Source organism: Phyllobates terribilis, unplaced genomic scaffold (genome assembly GCF_046119375.1).
Source record: "Phyllobates terribilis strain yellow unplaced genomic scaffold, ASM4611937v1 Scaffold_1__5_contigs__length_1240528914, whole genome shotgun sequence".
Classification (NCBI taxonomy): domain Eukaryota; kingdom Metazoa; phylum Chordata; class Amphibia; order Anura; family Dendrobatidae; genus Phyllobates; species Phyllobates terribilis.
The window spans coordinates 590,248,202-590,269,966 of NW_027362761.1; the positions used below are offsets into that span (position 1 = coordinate 590,248,202).

Sequence of the window (21,765 nt, forward strand, 5' to 3'; positions counted from 1 at the left end):
GGATACATTGTAACAATCCAGCAGAGATCTGTGCAGCTGCTGCTGATGTGTTTCGCTCACAGAGCATTGTCTACACTGGATACATTGTAACAATCCAGCAGAGATCTGTGCAGCTGCTGCTGATGTGTTTAGCTCACAGAGCATTGCCTACACTGGATACATTGTAACAATCCAGCAGAGATCTGTGCAGCTGCTGCTGATGTGTTTCGCTCACAGAGCATTGTCTACACTGGATACATTGTAACAATCCAGCAGAGATCTGTGCAGCTGCTACTGATGTGTTTAGCTCACAGAGCATTGTCTACACTGGATACATTGTAACAATCCAACAGAGATCTGTGCAGCTGCTGCTGATGTGTTTAGCTCACAGAGCATTGTCGACACTGGATACATTGTATCAGCAGAGAGCAGGACCCTCTATGTACAGCATTGCTGCCTATGAATGGACCCAAGTCTTAATAGACAGCAAGCAGAGATATTGAAAATATGATGAGAAATAGAAACATACAACAGATCAAAAAGTAGGACTTTTCATTTATATATTAAAGTGGAAAACCTTGGACCTTAGGACTTGTACACACTTTCATATGGTTGCTATGTAATTAGGCGGCCATAATGGTGCATCTCCGGGTCCTCTCTTCCCTTTTTTGTTTTGTCCTCTTAACTTTATTTCCAGATTGTGTTCATATGGTGCCCGTCCTTGCTGCTCTCCACATCGTACCCCTAGAGTTTGCATCCTTATAGCCTATATTAAGGAAGAATTTGTGTTTCTTCCATACTCCTGATGAAGACGAGGTGCTCGGCGAAACCTCCTAAGTGTTACCACCAATTAATTTCTTTGGTTTCAGCTTTTATCTGAGCTTTGGCTGGAATCTACACATTGTGAGGGTATCTACTGGAAGGATATGAGCTGTCCCCCTCTCATACCCTTCGAGTTGCCGTTTATCCCACATTATAGCTCTGTCTCAGAGTTCCTGGATTTTTCCTTTGTTTGCACATTTTCTCTAGGAAAGTGTCCTACGTCTGTACTCTGCAGCCTCTGATTCTACAACATTACTGGACAGAGGCCGGTGGGATATGGGAGCCTCTGTGCTAATGATTCAGAGTATATGGCTCTGAAGAGGTCAAGGTCTATTCCGATTATCCCCCAGGTCACTGATCGTCATCTCATTCATTCATCTCACATCTCCTCGTTTTCTAATCGTGGGGTCATAGTCATGATTGCGAATGTCCGGTCACCGCTGACACCTGTTGTCAGACATCCAGTGAGACCCAGACCGGTGTGCAGAAATGATGGCGGTACTCTACCTGAGCAGGTCTCCCACAAGTGGCACGAGTCACACGAGCGCTCTGCTTTTTTGGAGAATTTGCAGTTGGCGTCTGCAGTCAGGGTGTAGTTCCTCCCCAGACATTGGAGGGCGAGCATTTTGCAGACTGTTAGCGCCACATTTTTGCTTGTTCTGCCATCAATGGCGCAAATATCCAGCGAAGATCTGTAAATACATAAAAAAAATGATTATTGACCGGAAACTAAAATGTACCAAGAAGATCACATCTACAAGAAAGACAGGACTTTCTTCTTGGTCTGCCTCTGCCCAAGATTGCGATAGCCATCCACAAAGATGATATATATTTGGAGCTTGGGGTCCAGCACTTCTGACCGTGAGCAAATCCTGGGGGGTCCAAAAATTCAGGTCACCATCTCTCTGTCCCCCCAACATCTGTATACTGAGGTATAAATGGTCATCAGAATAAGTCACCCAAGACTGATGGCCGCTGCCACTCGGTCCTCATGTGACCACATTTTGCAATTCACCATCAGGATCGTTTCTATTCACTGCCGGGATTTCTACTTCTCTAAATTTCCTATATATTAACCCTGTGCTGTATCTTAGAGGGGTCATATGTGATGACTCCGCATCTTACCCGCATTCAGACGGCATTTTGCAGGTGCATTCGGCCTCCACGAGCTTTTCCCAGGGTTTACATTTGGAAGCATCGACTTTTGGTGTGACTACAGCTTCTGAAATACAAGAGAAATCCAAACAAAGATGCCACTCCTGTTATACTGTGAATTTGGAAGGGCTACACGTGGGGGAGGGGGTCACAAGGAAGACACAAAGGTGAACAAGGCTTCACTAAATTGTCAACTACAGGGCTGGAAACCTGCACCAGGCAGGAGACTCACCTTGGACTAGTGGAAGTAAGGAGTCTCAAATAATCGGGGCCCAGTGACTGGCGCAGGGCGGAGGTAGTGCAGTCACTGATGCAGGATGGATGTAGTGCGGTGACTGGTGCAGGGTGGATGTAGTGCGGTCAGTGGTGCAGGGTGGAGGCGGTGCAGTGACTGATGCAGGATGGAAGTAGTGCGGTGACTGGTGCAGGGTGGAGGCGGTGCAGTGACTGATGCAGGGTGGAGGCGGTGCAGTGACTGATGCAGGGTGGAGGTAGTGCGGTTACTGGTGCAGGGTGGAGGCGGTGCAGTGACTGGTGCAGGATGGAAGTAGTGCGGTGACTGGTGCAGGGTGGAGGCGGTGCAGTGACTGATGCAGGATGGAAGTAGTGCGGTGACTGGTGCAGGGTGGAGGCGGTGCAGTGACTGGTGCAGGATGGAGGCGGTGCGGTGACTGGTGCAGGATGGAGGCGGTGCAGTGACTGATGCAGGTAGTGCGGTGACTGGTGCAGGGTGGAGGCGGTGCAGTGACTGGCGCAGGATGGAGGTAGTGCGGTGACTGGCGCAGGATGGAGGTAGTGCGGTGACTGGTGCAGGGTGGAGGCGGTGACTGGCGCAGGATGGAGGCGGTGCGGTGACTGGCGCAGGATGGAGGCGGTGCGGTGACTGGCGCAGGATGGAGGTAGTGCGGTGACTGGTGCAGGATGGAGGTGGTGCGGTGACTGGTGCAGGATGGAGGTGGTGCAGTGACTGGTGCAGGGTGGAGGTGGTGCAGTGACTGGTGCAGGGTGGAGGCGGTGCAGTGACTGGTGCAGGGTGGAGGCGGTGCAGTGACTGATGCAGGGTGGAGGTAGTGCAGTGACTGGTGCAGGGTGGAGGTAGTGCAGTGACTGGTGCAGGGTGGAGGTAGTGCAGTGACTGGTGCAGGGTGGAGGTAGTGCAGTGACTGGCGCGGGGTGGAGGTAGTGCAGTGACTGGTGCAGGGTGGAGCTAGTGCAGTGACTGGCGCGGGGTGGAGACGGTGCAGTGACTGGTTTAGCATGGATGTAGTGCAGTGACTGGTGCAGGGTACAGCCGGTGCAGTGACTGGTACAGGGTGGAGGCGGTGCAGTGACTGGCGCACGGTGGAGACGGTGCAGTGACTGGTGCAGAGTGGAGGCAGTGCAGTGACTAGTGCAGGGTGGAGACGGTGCAGTGACTGGCGCACGGTGGAGACGGTGCAGTGACTGGCGCACGGTGGAGACGGTGCAGTGACTGGCGCACGGTGGAGACGGTGCAGTGACTGGTGCACGGTGGAGACGGTGCAGTGACTGGCGCACGGTGGAGACGGTGCAGTGACTGGCACACGGCGGAGGCGGTGCAGTGACTGGTGCAGGGTGGTGGCGGTGCAGTGACTGGCGCAGGGTGGTGGCGGTGCAGTGACTGGCGAACGGTGGAGGTGGTGCAGTGACTGGTGCAGAGTGGAGGCGGTGCAGTGACTGGCGCACGGTGGAGACGGTGCAGTGACTGGCGCAGGGTGGTGGCGGTGCAGTGACTGGTACAGGGTGGAGGCGGTGCAGTGACTGGCGCACGGTGGAGACGGTGCAGTGACTGGTGCAGAGTGGAGGCAGTGCAGTGACTAGTGCAGGGTGGAGACGGTGCAGTGACTGGCGCACGGTGGAGACGGTGCAGTGACTGGCGCACGGTGGAGACGGTGCAGTGACTGGCGCACGGTGGAGACGGTGCAGTGACTGGTGCACGGTGGAGACGGTGCAGTGACTGGCGCACGGTGGAGACGGTGCAGTGACTGGCACACGGTGGAGACGGTGCAGTGACTGGCGCACGGTGGAGACGGTGCAGTGACTGGCGCACGGTGGAGGCGGTGCAGTGACTGGTGCAGAGTGGAGGCAGTGCAGAGCTCGGCGTTCTTACCTTTCTTTGTACATTGGATGCTTTTTACATTGGAATTCCAGGTGAGGCTGGACGTGCACTGAACAACCTCCGGACCGTCCAGTTCCAGGCCGGGAGGACAAGACAACCTCAACTTGTCCCCAATTTCATACGATTCTTTCTCTGGAGAAGCGTTAATGTTTCTTGCCAGATCAGGAGCAGAACACATTATCCCTGAGAAGATACAGTGTATCAGTGTGGGGGGCCTCAGGGGACTCTGTGACCCGCATCTATATGGAATTACATTGAGATTTCTACCCCAGATGTTCTCGGCACTGAGTACCACCATGCCCTGCAGTCAGCGGGGGTGACAGGAGAGTGTCGCACCCACCACCATGGCGGCCATCGGGGTGCAGGCAAGTAGGGACTGAAACTCGAATGTCACCACTCGCTGAAAGAGAACCAGAAAGGGCAAACCTGGCACAAGTGCAGACGCACAGACTAATATCCGCACTCACGTTGGCATTGCATGGCATTGACTTGCCACTGACGGTCCGTGTTACACTCAGCGGTCGGATCTCCCACCAGGGTGTAGCCAATGTCACAGGTGTAGATTATACGTTTCCCCACGTGGTGCCTCCCCTCGTCATCCTGCACAGGAAAACAGACACGAGGTAAAGATGGACAGGAATAGAGAAAGAAATAGCGCCACATCTGTCCACAGGTTACATCTGGTATTGCAGGTATACCAACCAATCAGCATTGCTAGTCTTGTAGCAAATATCAAATATTCGGATTTTTAGATATTTGTCAGAAATTTCTATACACGGAGGAAATATAAAAGACGAGACTGGAAAATATCCAGTGCAGGTACACTGAGCGGGGCGGAGTACATAGACTAGGCGGGGCGGAGTACATAGACTGAGCGGGGCGGAGTACATAGACTGAGCGGGGTGGAGTACATAGACTGAGCGGGGCGGAGTACATAGACTGAGCGGGGTGGAGTACATAGACTGAGCGGGGTGGAGTACATAGACTGAGCGGGGCGGAGTACATAGACTGAGCGGGGTGGAGTACATAGACTGAGCGGTGGCGGAGTACATAGACTGAGCGGGACGGAGTACATAGACTGAGCGGGGTGGGGTACATAGACTGAGCGGGGCAGGGTACATAGACTGAGAGGGGCGGGGTACATAGACTGAGCGGGGCGGAGTACATAGACTGAGCGGGGCAGGGTACATAGACTGAGAGGGGCGGGGTACATAGACTGAGCGGGGCGGGGTACATAGACTGAGCGGGGCGGAGTACATAGACTGAGTGGGGCAGGGTACATAGACTGAGAGGGGCGGGGTACATAGACTGAGCGGGGCGGAGTACATAGACTGAGCGGGGCGGAGTACATAGACTGAGCGGGGCGGGGTACATAGACTGAGCGGGGTGGAGTACATAGACTGAGCGGGGTGGAGTACATAGACTGAGCGGGGTGGAGTACATAGACTGAGCGGTGGCAGAGTGCATAGACTGAGCGGGATGGAGAACATAGACTAAGCGGGGTGGAGAACATAGACTGAGCGGGATGGAGTACATAGACTGAGCGGGGTGGAGTACATAGACTGAGCGGGGCAGAGTACATAGACTGAGCGGGGTGGAGTACATAGACTGAGCGGGACGGGGTACATAGACTGAGCGGGGCGGAGTACATAGACTGAGCGGTGGCGGAGTACATAGACTGAGCGGGATGGAGTACATAGACTGAGCGGGGCGGGGTACATAGACTGAGCGGGATAGAGTACATAGACTGAGCGGGGCGGGGTACATAGATTGAGCGGGGCGGGGTACATAGACTGAGCGGGGCGGAGTACATAGACTGAGCGGGGTGGAGTACATAGACTGAGTGGGGCGGGGTATATAGACTGAGCGGGGCGGAGTACACAGACTGAGCGGTGGCGGAGTACACAGACTGAGCGGTGGCGGAGTACATAGACTGAGCGGTGGCGGAGTACATAGACTGAGCGGGATGGAGTACATAGACTGAGTGAGGCGGAGTACATAGACTGAGCTGGGCGGGGTACATAGACTGAGCGGGGCAGAGTACATAGACTGAGCGGGGCGGAGTACATAGACTGAGCGGGGCGGAGTACATAGACTGAGCGGGATGGAATACATAGACTGAGCGGGGCGGGGTACATAGACTGAGCGGGATGGAGTACATAGACTGAGCGGGGCGGGGTACATAGATTGAGCGGGGCGGGGTACATAGACTGAGCGGGGCGGAGTACATAGACTGAGCGGGGTGGAGTACATAGACTGAGTGGGGCGGGGTATATAGACTGAGCGGGGCGGAGTACACAGACTGAGTGGGGCGGGGTATATAGACTGAGCGGTGGCGGAGTACATAGACTGAGCGGTGGCGGAGTACATAGACTGAGCGGGATGGAGTACATAGACTGAGCGGGGCGGGGTACATAGATTGAGCGGGGCGGGGTACATAGACTGAGCGGGATGGAGTACATAGATTGAGCGGGGCGGAGTACATAGACTGAGCGGTGGCGGAGTACATAGACTGAGCGGGATGGAGTACATAGACTGAGCGGGGCGGGGTACATAGATTGAGCGGGGCGGAGTACATAGACTGAGCGGGGCGGAGTACATAGACTGAGCGAGGCGGAGTACATAGACTGAGCGGGGCGGAGTACATAGACTGAGCGGGGCGGAGTACACAGACTAAGCGGGGCGGGGTATATAGACTGAGCGGGGCGGAGTACATAGACTGAGCGGGGCGGAGTACATAGATTGAGCGGGGCGGGGTACATAGACTGAGCGGGGCGGGGTACATAGACTGAGCGGGGCGGGGTACATAGACTGAGCGGGGCGGAGTACACAGACTGAGCGGGGCGGAGTACATAGATTGAGCTGGGCGGGGTACATAGACTGAGCGGGGCGGAGTACATAGACTGAGCGGGGCGGAGTACATAGACTGAGCGGGGCGGAGTATCTAGACTGAGCGGGGTGGAGTACATAGACTGAGCGGTGGCAGAGTACATAGACTGAGCGGGGCGGAGTACATAGACTGAGTGAGGCGGAGTACATAGACTGAGCTGGGCGGGGTACATAGACTGAGCGGGGCGGAGTACATAGACTGAGCGGGGTGGAATACATAGACTGAGCGGGGCGGAGTACATAGACTAAGCGGTGGCGGAGTACATAGACTGAGCGGGACGGAGTACATAGACTGAGAGGGGCGGAGTACATAGACTGAGCGGGGCGGAGTACATAGACTGAGCGGGGCGGAGTACATAGACTGAGCGGGGTGGAGTACATAGACTGAGCGGTGGCGGAGTACATAGACTGTGCGGGACGGAGTAGATAGACTGAGCGGGGCAGGGTACATAGACTGAGCGGGGCGGAGTACATAGACTGAGCGGGGCGGGGTACATAGACTGAGCGGTGGCGGAGTACATAGACTGAGCGGGGCGGAGTACATAGACTGAGCGGGGCGGGGTACATAGACTGAGCAGGGCGGAGTACATAGACTGAGCGAGGCGGAGTACATAGACTGAGCGGGGCGGAGTACATAGACTGAGCGGGGCGGAGTACATAGACTGAGTGATGCGTAGTACATAGACTGAGCAGGGCGGGGTACATAGACTGAGCGGGGCGGAGTACATAGACTGAGCGGGGGCGGGGTAACATAGACTGAGCGTGGCGGAGTACATAGACTGAGCGGGGTGGAGTACATAGACTGAGCGGGGCGGGGTACATAGACTGAGCGGGGCGGGGTACATAGACTGAGCGGGGTGGAGTACATAGACTTAGCGGGGCGGAGTACATAGACTGAGCGGGGGCGGGGTACATAGACTGAGCGTGGCGAAGTACATAGACTGAGCGGGGTGGAGTACATAGACTGAGCGGGGCGGGGTACATAGACTGAGCGGGGCGGGGTACATAGACTGAGCGGGGTGGAGTACATAGACTGAGAGGGGCGGGGTACATAGACTGAGGGGGCGGGGTACATAGACTGAGCGGGGTGGAGTACATAGACTGAGCGGGGCGGTGTACATAGATTGAGCGGGGGCGGGGTACATAGACTGAGCGTGGCGGAGTACATAGACTGAGCGGGGTGGAGTACATAGACTGAGCGGGGCGGGGTACATAGACTGAGCGGGGCGGAGTACATAGACTGAGCGGGGCGGGGTACATAGACTGAGCGGGGTGGAGTACATAGATTGAGCGGTGGCGGAGTACATAGACTGAGCGGGATGGAGTACATAGACTAAGCGGGGTGGAGTACATAGACTGAGCGGGGTGGAGTACATAGACTGAGCCGGGCGGAGTACATAGACTGAGCGGTGGCGGAGTACATAGACTGAGCGGGATGGAGTACATAGACTGAGCGGGGCGGGGTACATAGACTGAGCGGGATGGAGTACATAGACTAAGCTGGGTGGAGTACATAGACTGAGCTGGGTGGAGTACATAGACTGAGTGGTGGCGGAGTACATAGACTGAGCGGGATGGAGTACATAGACTGAGCGGGGCGGAGTACATAGACTGAGCTGGGTGGAGTACATAGACTGAGCTGGGTGGAGTACATAGACTGAGCCGGGCGGAGTACATAGACTGAGTGGTGGCGGAGTACATAGACTGAGCGGGATGGAGTACATAAACTGAGCGTGGCGGAGTACATAGACTGAGCGGGATGGAGTACATAGACTGAGTGGGGCGGAGTACATAGACTGAGCGGGGCGGAGTACATAGACTGAGCGGTGGCGGAGTACATAGACTGAGCGGGATGGAGTACATAGACTGAGCGGGGCGGGGTACATAGACTGAGCGGGGCGGGGTACATAGACTGAGCGGGGCGGGGTACATAGACTGAGCGGGGCGGGGTACATAGACTGAGCGGGGTGGAGTACATAGACTGAGCGGTGGCGAAGTACATAGACTGAGCGGGATGGAGTACATAGACTGAGCCGGGCGGGGTACATAGATTGAGCGGGGCGGGGTACATAGACTCAGTGGGGCGGGGTATATAGATTGAGCGGGGCGGGGTACATAGACTGAGTGGGGCGGAGTACACAGACTGAGTGGGGCGGGGTATATAGATTGAGTGGGGCGGGGTATATAGACTGAGGGGGCGGGGTACATAGACTGAGCGGGGCGGAGTACACAGACTGAGTGGGGCGGGGTATATAGACTGAGCGGGGCGGGGTACATAGACTGAACGGGGCGGGGTACATAGACTGAGCGGGGCGGAGTACATAGACTGAGCGGGGTGGAGTACATAGACTGAGCGGGGCGGAGTACATAGACTGAGCGGGGCGGGGTACATAGACTGAGTGGGGCGGGGTACATAGACTGAGCGGGGTGGAGTACATAGACTGAGCTGGGTGGAGTACATAGACTGAGCCAGGTGGAGTACATAGACTGAGCGGGGTGGAGTACATAGACTGAGCGGGATGGAGTACATAGACTGAGCGGGGTGGAGTACATAGACTGAGCGGGATGGAGTACATAGACTGAGCGGGGTGGAGTACATAGACTGAGCGGGATGGAGTACATAGACTGAGCGGGGCGGAGTACATAGACTGAGCGGTGGACGATGTCACCGTCTTTGTTTCTTCGCAAGAGGAGGCAGCGGCGGTGATGTCAGAAGTGGAGCGCTACTCGGAGGCATCCGGGTCCAAGGTCAACCAGGATAAGTGTGAGAGTCTCTGGCTGGGAGGCGGAGATCCCGGGTTTGATCTTCCGGACACCCTCCCCGAACCCCAAGAACATGCCAAAGTCCTGGGCATCGAATTCGGCCAGGGTGATTACCCCACGAAAAACTGGGAAGGCAGAATCAAAGGTGTCGCCCAAAGAGTGGACCAATGGAGGGGTTGGTCTTTGACCCTGAGGGAAAGGGTTGGCCTGTGCAAAGCTTTCCTGCTCCCCTTGCTAATCTACCTGGGCAGCGTCTGTCTTGTCAGAGCCTCTCTGGACACGGGTCTACAGTCTGTTCTTCCAGATGTTATGGGGGAACAGACTGAACCTAGTCAAGCGGGAGGTCACTTACCGCACGAGGAGACTAGGGGGTTTGAATATGGTGAACCCCGTGGTGTTCCTAGTGAACACCTTCTTGAAAGTGAACGTGGCAAACCTCTGGAAAGAGAGGGCTCCTCCGTGGGTATTCTCCTGCAAGGGATGGTTTCAGCCTTTCTTCCAGGAATGGGAGACAGGGGGAAGAGTGAAGGATCTCCGCACACCACACGGGCATCTCCCGGCTTACGTTACCCCGGTTCTGAAAATGATCCGCCGGTGGGGTCTGGGAATGTGGGAGGTGAGGTCCCTCCCGAGGAAACTCCTCGATATGAGGGTCTTGCTTTCTCATTTTCAGAGTCCATTGGTCCTCAAAGACTGCCCAAGTCGGGATCTGGAGGTTGGGTTGAGTTTGTTAAATTCTAGCAGGATCCCGAAGAAGTACTGGGACTTGACTTGGCGCTGCTTCCATGGTAAGCTGTATGTGAGGGACAATTTGAAGTACAGGAGCTCTGAGGACAGGAATTGCCCCCGTGAGGCTTGTGCTAACGTGCTGGAAAGCATGGAGCACTTCCTGCTTCATTGTCCCTTTAATACAGAGGTGTACAACAGGGTGGGGGCTTCCATTGGTTGGCCGCGGCTGGCTACTCTGTCCTACGCCGGGTGGGCCTATAGAGCGTTCGGAGACCTTGGGAGAAGGGACCAAGACACTTTATTCATAGTCAGCGCAGTGGTCAGGTATTTCACGTGGAACGCACGAGTTTTAGTCTCGACGCAGAGTAAAATCCTCCATGTGGATGAAGTCTGTAGGAACATCCTAGGTGACCTGGTGAAGGTACGTTCTCTGGAGTATGAAAGACTGGGTGCCCGGAGGGCGGCCTGTCTCTGGAGGGGCTTTTCCTTCAGGGTGCCTTAGTCCGGTAGCACTCCTATATCCTGGTGGTGGGCTGATGTCTTTCCACCCTAGATTTTTGTTTTGTATTTCTGTCTCCTGAATAGAAGGTTTGCCGGCATCGAACTTGAGCCTTGGATGGTGAGTGTGTAGGTTGTGTTCTGTATATATTGTATATAATGTATAATAGGGGGTTTTAGTTAGGTTGGGTGGGGGATTTGGGGGATTTCTTCATCAGTGGTGATAAGAGGACTGATCTGGCCTGGTCCAGGCCCCGCCTGGGGAAAAACTTTGGGGCCTGATCCTAGCTCGGAGTAATCCTGAACTTTGTGGCCAGAGCTGGATCAGGGGTGGTGGGATAGTTAGTGTAGGTCTGTGTTTTATGTATATATTAAAAAATTACAAAAAAAAAAAAGGTTTAAAATTGTCCATATCACTATTGTATATATTGTTATTTTTGGTTTTCTGTGGTGTGAATGAGGTGCGGTAAGGGGGTGACTGTAAGGTCAGGCAGTGGGACCAGTAGGTTAGTGTTAGTTTCTGGTTGTATATACGTTATATTAGGTTTAGTGTTTTATTGTATATAATCTTGTATATAGGACGGTGTTTTATGTGTATATAGGACGGTGTGAGCGTTGTGTGGGATTGTATATAGTAGTATGAATGAAGCTGGGCCGGGGGTCTTATAGGTTTTATAGTATTTATTTCTTGTATATGTATATATTCCTGGGGTGATGGTGATTTTGTTCTTTCTCTGTAGGTCGGATCTTATATTTCTGTTTTGATTTATTTTGTTTCTATTTTCTGTGATTTGTGTCGGGTTTTTGTCGTCTTGTTCTTATGTTTTGTGTCCTGTAATGTTCTTCTTCTATAAATAAAAAAGACCTACATAGACTGAGCGGTGGCGGAGTACATAGACTGAGCGGTGGCGGAGTACATAGACTGAGCAGGATGGAGTACATAGACTGAGCGGGGCGGGGTACATAGACTGAGAGCGATGGAGTACATAGACTGAGCGGGGCGGAGTACATAGACTGAGCGGTGGCAGAGTACATAGACTGAGCGGTGGCGGAGTACATAGACTGAGCGGGATGGAGTACATAGACTGAGCGGGGCGGGGTACATAGACTGAGCGCGATGGAGTACATAGACTGAGCGGTGGCGGAGTACATAGACTAAGCGGTGGCGGAGTACATAGACTGAGCAGGATGGAGTACATAGACTGAGCGGGGCGGGGTACATAGACTGAGCGGGGCGGGGTACATAGACTGAGCGGGATGGAGTACATAAACTGAGCGGGACGGAGTACATAGACTGAGCGGTGGCGGAGTACATAGACTGAGGGGGATGGAGTACATAGACTGAGCCGGATGGGGTACATAGATTGAGCGGGGCGGGGTACATAGACTGAGTGGGGCGGGGTACATAGATTGAGCAGGGCGGGGTACATAGACTGAGTGGGGCGGAGTACACAGACTGAGTGGGTCAGAGTACACAGACTGAGTGGGGCGGGGTATATAGACTGAGCGGGGCGGGGTACATAGACTGAGCGGGGCGGAGTACACAGACTGAGTGGGGCAGGGTACACAGACTGAGCGGGGCGGGGTACATAGACTGAGCGGGGTGGAGTACATAGACTGAGGGGGCGGGGTACATAGACTGAGCGGGGCGGAGTACATAGACTGAGCGGGGCGGGGTACACAGACTGAGCGGGGCGGGGTACATAGACTGAGCGGGGCGGAGTACATAGACTGAGCGGGGTGGAGTACATAGACTGAGCGGGGCGGAGTACATAGACTGAGCGGGGCGGAGTACATAGACTGAGCGGGGCGGAGTACATAGACTGAGCGGGGTGGAGTACATAGACTGAGCGGGGTGGAGTAAATAGACTGAGCGGGGTGGAGTAAATAGACTGAGCGGGACGGGGTACATAGACTGAGAGGGGCGGGGTACATAGACTGAGCGGGGTGGAGTACATAGACTGAGCGGGGTGGGGTACATAGACTGAGCGGGGTGGAGTACATAGACTGAGCGGGGCGGAGTACATAGACTGAGCGGGGTGGAGTACATAGACTGAGCGGGGTGGAGTACATAGACTGAGCGGGGCGGAGTACATAGATTAAGCGGGGTGGGGTACATAGACTGAGCGGGGCGGGGTACATAGACTGAGCGGGGCGGAGTACATAGACTGAGCGGGGCGGAGTACATAGACTGAGCGGGGTGGAGTACATAGACTGAGCGGGGTGGAGTACATAGACTGAGCGGGGTGGAGTACATAGACTGAGCGGGGTGGAGTACATAGACTGAGCGGGGCGGGGTACATAGACTGAGCGGGGCGGGGTACATAGACTGAGCGGGATGGAGTACATAAACTGAGCGGGACGGAGTACATAGACTGAGCGGTGGCGGAGTACATAGACTGAGGGGGATGGAGTACATAGACTGAGCCGGATGGGGTACATAGATTGAGCGGGGCGGGGTACATAGACTGAGTGGGGCGGAGTACACAGACTGAGTGGGTCAGAGTACACAGACTGAGTGGGGCGGGGTATATAGACTGAGCGGGGCGGGGTACATAGACTGAGCGGGGCGGAGTACACAGACTGAGTGGGGCAGGGTACACAGACTGAGCGGGGCGGGGTACATAGACTGAGCGGGGTGGAGTACATAGACTGAGGGGGCGGGGTACATAGACTGAGCGGGGCGGAGTACATAGACTGAGCGGGGCGGGGTACACAGACTGAGCGGGGCGGGGTACATAGACTGAGCGGGGTGGAGTACATAGACTGAGCGGGGCGGGGTACACAGACTGAGCGGGGCGGGGTACATAGACTGAGCGGGGCGGAGTACATAGACTGAGCGGGGTGGAGTACATAGACTGAGCGGGGCGGAGTACATAGACTGAGCGGGGCGGAGTACATAGACTGAGCGGGGCGGAGTACATAGACTGAGCGGGGCGGAGTACATAGACTGAGCGGGGTGGAGTAAATAGACTGAGCGGGACGGGGTACATAGACTGAGAGGGGCGGGGTACATAGACTGAGAGGGGCGGGGTACATAGACTGAGCGGGGTGGAGTACATAGACTGAGCGGGGTGGGGTACATAGACTGAGCGGGGTGGAGTACATAGACTGAGCGGGGCGGAGTACATAGACTGAGCGGGGCGGGGTACATAGACTGAGCGGGGCGGAGTACATAGACTGAGCGGGGCGGAGTACATAGACTGAGCGGGGCGGAGTACATAGACTGAGCGGGGTGGAGTACATAGACTGAGCGGGGTGGAGTAAATAGACTGAGCGGGGTGGAGTAAATAGACTGAGCGGGACGGGGTACATAGACTGAGAGGGGCGGGGTACATAGACTGAGCGGGGTGGAGTACATAGACTGAGCGGGGTGGGGTACATAGACTGAGCGGGGTGGAGTACATAGACTGAGCGGGGCGGAGTACATAGACTGAGCGGGGTGGAGTACATAGACTGAGCGGGGTGGAGTACATAGACTGAGCGGGGCGGAGTACATAGACTGAGCGGGGTGGGGTACATAGACTGAGCGGGGCGGGGTACATAGACTGAGTGGGGCGGAGTACATAGACTGAGCGGGGCGGAGTACATAGACTGAGCGGGGTGGAGTACATAGACTGAGCGGGGCGGAGTACATAGACTGAGCGGGGTGGAGTACATAGACTGAGCGGGGTGGAGTACATAGACTGAGCGGGGCGGAGTACATAGACTGAGCGGGGCGGAGTACATAGACTGAGCGGGGCGGAGTACATAGACTGAGCGGGGTGGAGTACATAGACTGAGCGGGGTGGAGTACATAGACTGAGCGGGGCGGAGTACATAGACTGAGCGGGGCGGGGTACATAGACTGAGTGGGGCGGAGTACATAGACTGAGTGGGGCGGAGTACATAGACTGAGCGGGGTGGAGTACATAGACTCAGCGGGATGGAGTACATAGACTGAGCGGGGCGGAGTACATAGACTGAGCGGGGTGGAGTACATAGACTGAGCGGGGTGGAGTACATAGACTGAGCGGGGCGGAGTACATAGACTGAGCGGGGCGGGGTACATAGACTGAGTGGGGCGGAGTACATAGACTGAGCGGGATGGAGTACATAGACTGAGCGGGGTGGAGTACATAGACTGAGCGGGATGGAGTACATAGACTGAGCGGGGTGGAGTACATAGACTGAGCGGGGTGGAGTACATAGACTGAGTGGGGTGGAGTACATAGACTGAGTGGGGTGGAGTACATAGACTGAGCGGGGTGGAGTACATAGACTGAGAGGGGCGGGGTACATAGACTGAGCGGGGTGGAGTACATAGACTGAGCGGGGTACATAGACTGAGCGGGGTGGAGTACATAGACTGAGCGGGGCGGGGTACATAGACTGAGCGGGGTGGAGTACATAGACTGAGCGGGGCGGGGTACATAGACTGAGCGGGGTGGAGTACATAGACTGAGTGGGGTGGAGTACATAGACTGAGCGGGGTGGAGTACATAGACTGAGAGGGGCGGGGTACATAGACTGAGCGGGGTGGAGTACATAGACTGAGCGGGGTGGAGTACATAGACTGAGCGGGGCGGGGTACATAGACTGAGCGGGGTGGAGTACATAGACTGAGCGGGGCGGGGTACATAGACTGAGCGGGGTGGAGTACATAGACTGAGCGGGGCGGGGTACATAGACTGAGCGGGGCGGGGTACATAGACTGAGCGGGGTGGAGTACATAGACTGAGCGGGGCGGGGTACATAGACTGAGCGGGGTGGAGTACATAGACTGAGCGGGGCAGGGTACATAGACTGAGCGGGGTGGAGTACATAGACTGAGCGGGGCGGGGTGCATAGACTGAGCGGGGCGGGGTACATAGACTGAGCGGGGTGGAGTACATAGACTGAGCGGGGTGGAGTACATAGACTGAGCGGGGCGGGGTACATAGACTGAGCGGGGTGGAGTACATAGACTGAGCGGTGCGGGGTACCTGGATGTGTCCGTTCTCCAGCCGCGGGGGCGCTCCGCAGAACTCTGTAGGCAATATCTTGATATCGAAGCAGTGCGGCTCCACGAGCCTGCCGAGAAAGAAATATAGTTTGGGTGACTACGTGGACTGACGTGGTCACAGGAAGTCATGTCTGCTGTACAGGGGACTGACTCTTTCTTTGCTGCACAGGACTCTTCCCTTCAGATGTGACGCAACAGAAAGAATATACGGCATAGAAAAAGTGAAAAATCAGGACATTTTTAATGTACTCGAGTGCATATGCTGGATCTTCTTAAAGCATGGCAGATCCCTTTAAATGACAGCATTAAAATGGACGGTGGTGCCTGTAGCTGGTCACGAGGCGCCCCTAGTGGTGATTTAAACTTTGTGAAGATGTGAGTAAAACATTCAGATCACACACTGAGCTGGTCCAGGATTAGAAAATTATTGCTGCTTTCTTGCAAGAACAGCGCCACCCCAGACTACAGGCTGTGAGAGGTACTGCAGCTCAGCCCTATTGCTATACAGCTCGTTTCGTACATCTGTATAATACTGTAACATGGTGCACACCAACTGAGGCACATGGAGTCTTGTCGGGAATAGTGGTAGAAATTTGCAGCACACTATACGATTTACAGGTCAGATCTGGGAATTAGTAAATCCTCCTCTAAGCGCCCCCGAAAGCAAAGACATATGTTGGTGTAATTCCTGCCCTGGTATAACAGGCACGGCACAATATGGCGCCATACAAGTTATATCTCAGTGGAAATTGCTCAGCTCCCATAATGCGCGGACTCGTCTCCTGCAATGATGGCGACGATGATGATGGGGGTTGTAGTATATGGTGATACATAATAACAACTGCTAATACACGAGAGTTCAGGATGAGTCCTGGGGGCCATGGTGACCTTTGTGGAAATGTCCGTGATCTGCATTTGTGGTAGATGAGGAAATACATTGTCCAGTCAGCGACTAAGTGGCAGTGACAGTTGTCAGAACAGGTGAATGTTTCATGTACCAGACGTCACGTGGAAGACACAAAACCGATCAGATTAACTCATTCCTGCTGCGGATGCAAAGAAAAAAAACTACAACATGCAAAGTACCGAGAAATCAGCAACAGCACCCGGCACGGACGCTGCAGGAGACCCCTAGAGGGCACCCAGGGGTGGTCAACCAAGCTGAGCACATGTATACAACTTCCACAACTAATACATTCAATGCTTCAATTCTTCACCATTATGAAGATCTCTGCTTGCTGTCAGTGAATGAGATCACTTGTTTCCATTCAGATGTATAAACCAGAACATCACCGATCCTGCTCCCAGCTGATACAATGTATCCAGTGCAGACAATGCTCTGTGACTCCAGACTGATACATTGTAACAATCCAGCAGAGATCTGTGCAGCTGCTGCTGATGTGTTTAGCTCACAGAGCATTGTCTGCACTGGATACATTGTAACAATCCAGCAGAGATCTGTGCAGCTGCCGCTGATGTGTTTAGCTCACAGAGCATTGTCTACACTGGATACATTGTAACAATCCAGCAGAGATCTGTGCAGCTGCCGCTGATGTGTTTAGCTCACAGAGCATTGTCTGCACTGGATACATTGTAACAATCCAGCAGAGATCTGTGCAGCTGCTGCTGATGTGTTTAGCTCACAGAGCATTGTCTACACTGGATACATTGTAACAATCCAGCAGAGATCTGTGCAGCGGCTGCTGATGTGTTTAGCTCACAGAGCATTGTCTACACTGGATACATTGTAACAATCCAGCAGAGATCTGTGCAGCTGCTGCTGATGTGTTTAGCTCACAGAGCATTGTCTGCACTGAATACATTGTAACAATCCAGCAGAGATCTGTGCAGCTGCTGCTGATGTGTTTAGCTCACAGAGCATTGTCTGCACTGAATACATTGTAACAATCCAGCAGAGATCTGTGCAGCTGCTGCTGATGTGTTTCGCTCACAGAGCATTGTCTACACTGGATACATTGTAACAATCCAGCAGAGATCTGTGCAACTGCTGCTGATGTGTTTGCCTTGCAGAGCATTGTCTACACTGGATACATTGTAACAATCCAGCAGAGATCTATGCAGCTGCTGCTGATGTGTTTAGCTCACAGAGCATTGTCTGCACTGGATACATTGTAACAATCCAGCAGAGATCTATGCAGCTGCTGCTGGTGTGTTTAGCTCACAGAGCATTGTCTGCACTGGATACATTGTAACAATCCAGCAGAGATCTGTGCAGCTGCTGCTGATGTGTTTCGCTCACAGAGCATTGTCTGCACTGGATACATTGTAACAATCCAGCAGAGATCTGTGCAGCTGCTGCTGATGCGTTTAGCTCACAGAGCATCGTCTGCACTGGATACATTGTAACAATCCAGCAGAGATTTGTGCAGCTGCTGCTGATGTGTTTAGCTCACAGAGCATTGTCTGCACTGGATACATTGTGTCACAGAGCATTGTCTCCACGGGATACATTGTAACAATCCAGCAGAGATCTGTGCGGCTGCTGCTGATGTGTTTCGCTCACAGAGCATTGTCTACACTGGATACATTGTAACAATCCAGCAGAGATCTGTGCAGCTGCTGCTGATGTGTTTAGCTCACAGAGCGTTGTCTGCACTGGATACATTGTAACAATCCAGCAGAGATCTATGCAGCTGCTGCTAGTGTGTTTAGCTCACAGAGCATTGTCTACACTGGATACATTGTAACAATCCAGCAGAGATTTGTGCAGCTACTGCTGATGTGTTTAGCTCACAGAGCATTGTCTGCACTGGATACATTGTAACAATCCAGCAGAGATCTGTGCAGCTGCTGCTGATGTGTTTCGCTCACAGAGCATTGTCTGCACTGGATACATTGTAACAATCCAGCAGAGATCTGTGCAGCTGCTGCTGATGTGTTTCGCTCACAGAGCATTGTCTGCACTGAATACATTGTAACAATCCAGCAGAGATCTGTGCAGCTGCTGCTGATGTGTTTCGCTCACAGAGCATCGTCTGCACTGGATACATTGTAACAATCCAGCAGAGATTTGTGCAGCTGCTGCTGATGTGTTTAGCTCACAGAGCATTGTCTGCACTGGATACATTGTGTCACAGAGCATTGTCTCCACGGGATACATTGTAACAATCCATCAGAGATTTGTGCAGCTGCTGCTGATGTGTTTAGCTCACAGAGCATTGTCTGCACTGGATACATTGTGTCACAGAGCATTGTCTATACTGGATACATTGTAACAATCCAGCAGACATCTGTGCAGCTGCTGCTGATGTGTTTAGCTCACAGAGCGTTGTCTGCACTGGATACATTGTAACAATCCAGCAGAGATCTATGCAGCTGCTGCTGATCTGTTTAGCTCACAGAGCATTATCTGCACTGGATACATTGTAACAATCCAGCAGAGATCTGTGCAGCGGCTGCTGATGTGTTTAGCTCACAGAGCATTGTGTGCACTGGATACATTGTAACAATCCAGCAGAGCTCTGTGCAGCTGCTGCTGATGTGTTTCGCTCACAGAGCATCGTCTGCACTGGATACATTGTAACAATCCAGTAGAGATCAGTGCAGCTGCTGCTGATGTGTTTCGCTCACAGAGCATCATCTACACTGGATACATTGTAACAATCCAGCAGAGATCTATGCAGCTGCTGATGTGTTTAGCTCACAGAGCATTGTCTGCACTGGATACATTGTAACAATCCAGCAGAGATCTGTGCAGCTGCTGCTGATGTGTTTAGCTCACAGAGCATCGTCTACACTGGATACATTGTAACAATCCAGCAGAGATCTGTGCAGCTGCTGCTGATGTGTTTCGCTCACAGAGCATCGTCTGCACTGGATACATTGTAACAATCCAGCAGAGATTTGTGCAGCTGCTGCTGATGTGTTTAGCTCACAGAGCATTGTCTGCACTGGATACATTGTGTCACAGAGCATTGTCTACACTGGATACATTGTAACAATCCAGCAGAGATCTGTGCAGCTGCTGCTGATGTGTTTAGCTCACAGAGCGTTGTCTGCACTGGATACATTGTAACAATCCAGCAGAGATCTATGCAGCTGCTGCTGATCTGTTTAGCTCACAGAGCATTGTCTACACTGGATACATTGTAACAATCCAGCAGAGATCTATGCAGCTGCTGATGTGTTTAGCTCACAGAGCATTGTCTGCACTGAATACATTGTAACAATCCAGCAGAGATCTGTGCAGCGGCTGCTGATGTGTTTAGCTCACAGAGCATTGTCTGCACTGGATACATTGTAACAATCCAGCAGAGATCTGTGCAGCTGCTGCTGATGTGTTTTGCTCACAGAGCATTGTCTGCACTGGATACATTGTAACAATCCAGCAGAGATCTGTGCAGCAGCTGCTGATGTGTTTCGCTCACAGAGCATTGTCTACACTGGATACATTGTAACAATCCAGCAGAGATCTGTGCGGCTGCTGCTGCTGATGTGTTTAGCTCACAGAGCATCGTCTGCACTGGATACATTGTAACAATCCAGCAGAGATCTGTGCAGCTGCTGATGTGTTTGGCTCACAGAGCATTATCTACACTGGATACATTGTAACAATCCAGCAGAGATCTGTGCAGCTGCTGCTGATGTGTTTGGCTCACAGAGCATTATCTACACTGGATACATTGTAACAATCCAGGAGAGATCTGTGCAGCTGCTGCTGATGTGTTTGTCTCACAGAGCATTATCTACACTGGATACATTGTAACAATCCAGCAGAGATCTGTGCGGCTGCTGCTGATGTGTTTAGCTCACAGAGCATTGTCTACACTGGATACATTGTAACAATCCAGCAGTGATCTGTGCGGCTGCTGCTGATGTGTTTAGCTCACAGAGCATTGTCTGCACTGGATTAGTGATGAGCGAGTATGTTTTATTAACATATGTGTAACATTCCTCACATGTAGTAAAGTTGTCAAACAGTCGCAAATCATGCACATGGGAGTGATTCAAACATAACACCGAGCAGCTGTAACTACTCAGTGCTCGCCCGAGCATACTCGGCGAAAGGGTTAACAAAACATAATGGCTCATCACTACACTGCATACATTGTATCAGCTGAGAGCAGGATTAGCAATATACAGCATTACTGCCCCTGAATAGAAACAACCATACTCTAATTCATTGACAACAAGCTTTAAAAATGTTGAGGAATTGAAAAAAGAAGTTATAGGATATTTTTATAGTATAGAATTCTGTGTCTTCCTGTTTGGGTAATCACTACGTCTGCTGACGGAAGCTTTGGCTGTACAACAGACTGCCTCTTTGTGCTGCACTTGTTTTAGTTCCCTCACTTGACATAAGAATTATGAACATGTCATGCTTCAGTCGGAGAGAAGGATTACAGGAACCGGAGAATAATGAGAATGGACAAGGGACGTCTGTAGAGAATTACATGCACTTGTCTCCTCCTGGTCTTGTGTTTGTAAGGTTTATGTTCCTGCTATTATAACTATATATGACACGACACAAGACACGGTACAGAGCATGGTATAGGACACGGCACATGGCAGAGTACAGGACACGGCACAGTACATGGCACAGGACACAGTACAGCGCATGGTACAGGACACAGTACAGGACACGGTACAGGACAGGACACGGTACAGAGCATGGTATAGGACACGGCACAGTACATGGCACAGTACAGGACACTGCACAGTACATGGCACAGGACACAGTACAGCGCATGGTACAGGACAGGACACAGCACAGTACAGGACAGGACACGGTACAGCGCATGATACAGGACACAGCACAGCACATGGCAGAGTACAGGACACGGCACAG

General features: G+C 53.1%; 1 protein-coding gene across 1 annotated transcript in view; it reads right to left on the minus strand.

Moving 5' to 3' along the window:
- The window catches only part of C7 (complement C7), an 88,332-nt gene that overhangs the window by 18,619 nt on the left and 47,948 nt on the right, over positions 1–21,765 (minus strand). The window contains exons 13-17 of the mRNA XM_073682088.1: positions 15,937–16,024; positions 4,561–4,693; positions 4,085–4,276; positions 1,927–2,023; positions 1,309–1,493 (exon numbers count right to left, since the gene is read on the minus strand). Of these exons, the coding sequence (XP_073538189.1) occupies positions 1,309–1,493; positions 1,927–2,023; positions 4,085–4,276; positions 4,561–4,693; positions 15,937–16,024 (695 nt within the window). The remainder of the gene's footprint in view (positions 1–1,308; positions 1,494–1,926; positions 2,024–4,084; positions 4,277–4,560; positions 4,694–15,936; positions 16,025–21,765) is intronic.